At 43.8% G+C, this 5,803-nt stretch overlaps 1 protein-coding gene across 1 annotated transcript; it reads right to left on the bottom strand.

The window, feature by feature from the left end:
• Window positions 1–1,598: 1,598 nt before the first annotated feature.
• Window positions 1,599–5,016, bottom strand: LOC145409279 (guanine nucleotide-binding protein subunit alpha-14-like). Its single transcript, XM_080279758.1, has 7 exons — window positions 4,924–5,016; window positions 4,337–4,458; window positions 4,075–4,174; window positions 3,009–3,250; window positions 2,514–2,703; window positions 2,074–2,233; window positions 1,599–1,857 (listed from the first exon to the last, which is right to left on the bottom strand). The coding sequence occupies exons 1-7, from the start codon at window positions 5,014–5,016 to the stop codon at window positions 1,667–1,669; spliced, it is 1,098 nt and encodes a 365-aa protein (XP_080135884.1). The 3' UTR covers window positions 1,599–1,666.
• Window positions 5,017–5,803: the final 787 nt, after the last annotated feature.

Raw genomic sequence — 5,803 nt, 5'->3', positions numbered from 1 at the left:
TTTTGCTTCATAAATTACCCTCTGAATATCGCAAATAGTTTTCACCAAGTACACTCAACACACAGGTATCCAGGCAGCTGAGGGCATTCTTCTAGGTGGCTTACTTACACTTTCATTTGTCGATTTTTTCTTTTTTCGATTTTACGTCTCACATTATAGGTCCAGTTTGTCAAAGGAGGCAGCTTAGAATTTAGACTCTGCCCTTCACAGTGACTCCTTATTTTCGTCAGTTAAGGAAGCTCCCTAACACCACTTCCTTAGCAATTTATTTTTGGATATGGTATTAATATCGTTTTGTACGTTATTTGTGCAGAGTGTGGTGACGTTAGAATGATTTAAGTACCACAGAAGAGGGCACTAAGGTGTAATAAGCAAAATGAATCGTTCAGGAAAAGAGGTGTTAGGGAGCTTCTTTAACCAGCGTGAATACAAGTCAACGTCTACTTACAACTCGATTGCATTCCTTTTAGCATACTCGATTTTTTGGCTCATGTTAAGTCTTGCATTATTTTTCTGTTTTAACACTTTGACATAAATTACATGTACAAATCAACTCTTCAGCTCAAGTCAGAGGAGGTCAGCCTTATTGTTCACGTCTAAATTTCATCCACCTTTTTTCACATCAAAGTTGAAATTACGCGTCATATTTAGAACTCTTTTCATCCCCATCCTCCCTCAAGAATACTGAAGTCATAAGAGGCTGGCTTGTATATTGTTCACCTCTGCATTTAAGTTCATTGTTCTGGTTCGTATGTTCATTTCTGCGTTCGTTAAGCTCATCAACTAGTTGAATATATTCCTTTCTACGTATAGGTTCACCAGACAATTTCATATCAGAGCGCAAAATTTCATTCATCTTTTAGAACTATTTTCACTTCACATCAGCTATGCATATCAGTCCTTCCTCAGCCATACCCGGAGTGTCAGAGGAGGTCACAGTTAGTCCTCACTTTTATCTTAAATTTCCTCAGCCAGTTTGAGATCAGAAGTCAAATTACACCACTTTTTAAACTCTATCCCAACTTCACTTTGACAATATTCTGACTTCACTTTCTGTCAGATATTCTAACTTTACTTTCTGTCTATATTCTAACTTCACCTTTTGTCAGATATTCCACCTTCACTTCCTGTTAAATGTTCTAAATTCACTTCTTGTCAATGTTCTAACTTCACGTCCTGTCAGATATTCTAACTTCAGTCTGTCAAATATTCTAACTTGCTTTCTGTCAATAGCTACACGGATCCACCTCCCATCAACCATACAGGCGACGTTGGCTGAATCTGGCATCTCGTTTCTTTATTAAACTGCATCACCTGGTTTCACATTGAATTTCGGATTCTACATTAATTTCGGAACGCTGTTTCAACTTCACACGCCCTCGTTAGCTACGCGTGTCCATCTTCCTTTCAGCTCTGGGACGTTATTTGTATTTTTATCCATTAGCATTTTTAAAAGGTATTATTCAGGTCGAACCAGCACCGTAGTAGTGATGACGGTTGGAGAATCGTACTATATCGTATATCTAATACTCCGTGGGTCGTATATCAAACACTCTCCAGGTCGTATATCGAAGACACTCCAGTGCGATGCGTCTGTACTGAGTTGGAGGAAATAGCTTGATGGCAGCCTGAGAAAAACGTAGAACAGACCATAGTATAGCTGAAGTCAAAGCAGTCCGCCCCTCGACATCATGGTCCGACTGACGTTGTTTTTGACGAAAGAGAAGATGGCTTTGAAGTTCTCCGTGTTGGTGGCCTCTGTGAATCGCGCCACAAAATGTTTCCTGTGCTGCTTCGCTAACCTCTCGTACAGCCCAGCGAGGAAGTTACGACCAGCCTCCTCGTCAGCGTCTTCGCCTGCAGGGAGCGAAGAAGAAAAGGGCTTCTGAATGAATGTCGGAATATATACAGTTTTTTATAAGGTCTTCTGACCTAAGAGTTTCCCAAGAGCCAAATATAATCACCAAGTAATTTGTGAAGCGGGAAAATCAGTGAGAGAGGGGGTAGTCTCGTTTTAAGGTGGTAAACTATAAAACTAATTATTCTAAGTGGCACTTTTCCCCTTGAACTGACCGGTGTAGTGAGAGAAGTACTGAGATAGAGGGTGGTGCCTGATCTTCCTGGAAAAAACGTCAGATTTATTCAGCAGCAGGATGACGGGGGTGTTGTCGAAGAAGGGGAAACTCAACACGGCCTCGAAGATGTCCAGGCTCTCCTCGACGCGGTTCTTGCTCTTGGTAGGAAAAAAAAAATATGAGTGAAAAAAAAAAAAGATCATGTTCTCCTCCTAGTCCTCTTCTTCTTCTTTTTCCTCCTCCTCCTCCTCCTTCTTATCATCATCATCATCATCATCATCATCATCATACTTGTTTTTACACATGCATACATACTGCACATACACAATTATACATACTCATACATGCATATACATACCTCCTCCTCATCCATCTCATCATCATCATCCTCTACACACTGCTCATACTTATACACATTCATTCATACATGCTACCTACCTCCTCCTCCTGCGCCTCCTCCACACACTGGTCATACTCAGAGAGGGATGCGAGGAATAGGATGGCTGTAGGAGGATGAAGGAGCCTCACCCACTCCTCTCTCTCTGACCTCTCTCCTCCCATATCCTGCAGGGTCATGCGCATTTCGCCCAGGTCATAGGTCGACATGACGGAGTTACGGGTTGGGTATCTTGGGGGGAGAGAGAGCAGATTAGTCCTCTCTCTCTCTCTCTCTCTCTCACACACACACACACACACACACACACACACACACACACACACACACACACACACACACACACACACACGTTCCCCCTCACACACACGCCCCACACACACACACACTCCCCCACACACACACACTCCCCCACACACACGCTCCCCCCCCCACACACACACTCGCACCCATGTACCCACCCCCCAACACACACTCCCACCCACGCGTTCTCTCCACACTACCACCCACTCACTCAACGCCCCCACATCCACACCCACCTCATTCTCAGTATATCATCAACAGTGGGGATATACTCGGTCTGTAGAATCCTGGCTGCACTGGTAACGAAATGGTCTGCGTTGGTCATCAGATGGTACTCGTTGCCCCTCAAGTACGTCTCCTGAAACCCCGGGTCCTCCCACAAAACCTTCGTAGCTTCTGGTAGGGACGGGTCCATCTCGGCATCCTCGACCAGGTACTGTGCTAAGGAGTCCATGTCGCGGAATCGTTCGGCTGCTTCCTGGGGTGGAGTATAGGTGGGGTTGGGTGGGGTTAAATGGGGTTGAGTAGGGTTTGAGTTGGGTTGGGGTTGAGTAAGGTTTGGGTAGGGTTGAATGAGGTTGAATGGGGTTGAGTAAAATTGAGCGGAGTTGAGTAGGGTTGGGTAGGATTGAGTAGGGTTGAGTGGGGGTTGGTTATGGCTGATTTGTTTTTATCTAACGGAACTGGGCCACACTCATAATCTCAATGTTGTCATGGTTGCGAATGATCAGCCGGAATGACTCTCCTTGGTTACTAGTCAAATTTAGCCTTCAAACAGACTATACCTGGCTCTCAACTCAGGCTAGAATGGGGTTATGGAACTTTGTCAAGTGAAAATGAACCGAATATACACAGTTAGTTAATATATACTAATCACTGCACGAGACATTAACATATTCTGCTCGTTTACGTAATTTTCTTTTTTTTTTATGTTCATATTTTGGACCGAAGGAGTTAATGAAGGCTTTATTTAATTCCTTCAGGTCCAAATAAACATCTCCCAAGCTCTTTGAATCCGTCCCCAGATGACAAAAATGAGGTGAATAAAGTAGATTGGGTCCTACTGGTAATATCTTGAATTCTTTTAGTATTTGGAATACTTCTTTAAATATTTTTGATCTCTCTCTCTCTCTCTCTCTCTCTCTGTGCGTGTGTGTGGGGGGAGGGGCGCGCGCAGCGCAGTACAGTAATAGCATCAGATAGTGTTGATTCCTATTATAGTAGCTTTGGATAAGGGGGATAGGGAATCTTCCCCCCCCCACACACACACACACACGCGGAATGGGGGGGAGGGGAACTGACCTGAGCTGCAGTAGTAGTGAGAGGGATGCCGAAGTCGTCTGCTGCTGTTACCATCTTGTGCACACTCTCCAGCAGATTACGTCGGATGTGGGGATGGTACCTGCAACATTACCCTCTCATAGTTCCTCGATATTGCCCATTCTGGATACATATACATATTAAAACGATATTAATAACATACGAGAGAATGTTAAAATGTAATATGCATATCGGTAACGAAATGGAGTCACGCAGCGTAATTTTTAAACAGGCCGCCACTCACCGTCTGCGATCTGCTACGGGAAAGGTGTCTCCGAAAACGTATCTCATCTGCTTCATAAAAGTGGATTTGCCCGTGTCTGAGGCCCCCAGCACCAGCACCCTCGCTTCCAGCACCCCTGCTGGCTGAAAAAGGAGACTCAAATTGGAAAAGTTTCATGTTTCCCCGCCCCCCTGCATGGAACTTACGGCACCATGCTCTGATACCCTGTTCACTCGGTTCCTGTCCCCCCTCTCCCCTCCTTTTTCCGGGTAGAAGGTGACAACTAAATACATTGTCTAAGTATATTGCCCTATTTGCATTGCACTAAAAATTGCCCTAAATATTTTTTCTCTAAATATATTGCCCTAAATACATTGCCCTGTTAACACTGCCCTTAAAACATTGCCCTACTTACAGTCCCCTAAATACATTGTTATCGGTGTTTATTTAGCGTCAGTTAATCGTTTCCTACTCTAAATGCCTCACCCACGCCCACGTTAGCTGACTGAGCCGTCCCATATCCAAAAATAAATCGCCAAGGACGAGGTGATGGGGGGCTTCCTTATCCAACGAGAATACGAGCTATGATTTCAGCCTTTTCCACTCACCCATCTCTTGATCGTGCTGTTTGTGGTCACATGGCGGTCAACTTGGCGGCAGCAGCAACACGACCACCGCAGTTCCCGCGACGCCAGTGCCATCACGCGGCGGAGAGAGGAACTAGATCCTTGGCTGCCCTAGGGGAAGAAGGGTTACCATCATCATCAGCCATTATCATCATCATCATTATTATTATCAGCACCATCATTATTATCCTCTTCCTCCTTCTCCTCCTCCTCATCATCATCATAACCTGGACAGCAAAAAATGAATGTCCACCTAAACACTCATCATCATCATCATCGAAAGTACAAATCAGCTTTCTGTCCTAATCCCTTCAACACGAGGACGATTTTTTTTCTTGTATTTGAACCATGCTATTTCCAGACGATTTTATTTAGCTTAGGAGAGACTTTTCTAGCTAGAGGTGTTAAAAAAGGCCTTTACTAACCATTGTCATTACTAGAAAATAAAGTCGTATGTTGAGAGCAGGAATAAACTAGATAAGGATGAGGAAACTAAATAGACTATTGAATGACGTCAAGTAGCCCGGATGTTTAAAAAGATAATGTTGTTGAATTTACCTTAATGTTCAGAACAGGGAGAGAGAGAGAGTGAGGAGGATGAGAGAGCGGAAGGAGAGAGCGATAGCGGAGAGGAGCGACACTACCCTAAATATTACAACGATAAGTGCTCTCTCTCTCTCTAAACAGTACTACACCTTACTCTACCCTTGTGTCATATTTCTATCTCCTTTACATCGATATGAATCCTATAGAGAACTTAAGAATCAATATTAACATGTCACATGCCAAAAAAAAAAAAAAAAAATGCTAGTCAGGAAGAAGTGCTGGGGAATAACTGTAAGCCAAAGAGTTAAGTATTTTT

This window comes from Coenobita brevimanus, chromosome 80 (assembly GCF_032717465.1).
Source record: "Coenobita brevimanus isolate Jiangsu-jjx chromosome 80, ASM3271746v2, whole genome shotgun sequence".
NCBI classification, from domain to species: domain Eukaryota; kingdom Metazoa; phylum Arthropoda; class Malacostraca; order Decapoda; family Coenobitidae; genus Coenobita; species Coenobita brevimanus.
This window is presented reverse-complemented; position numbering and strand designations above follow the sequence as displayed.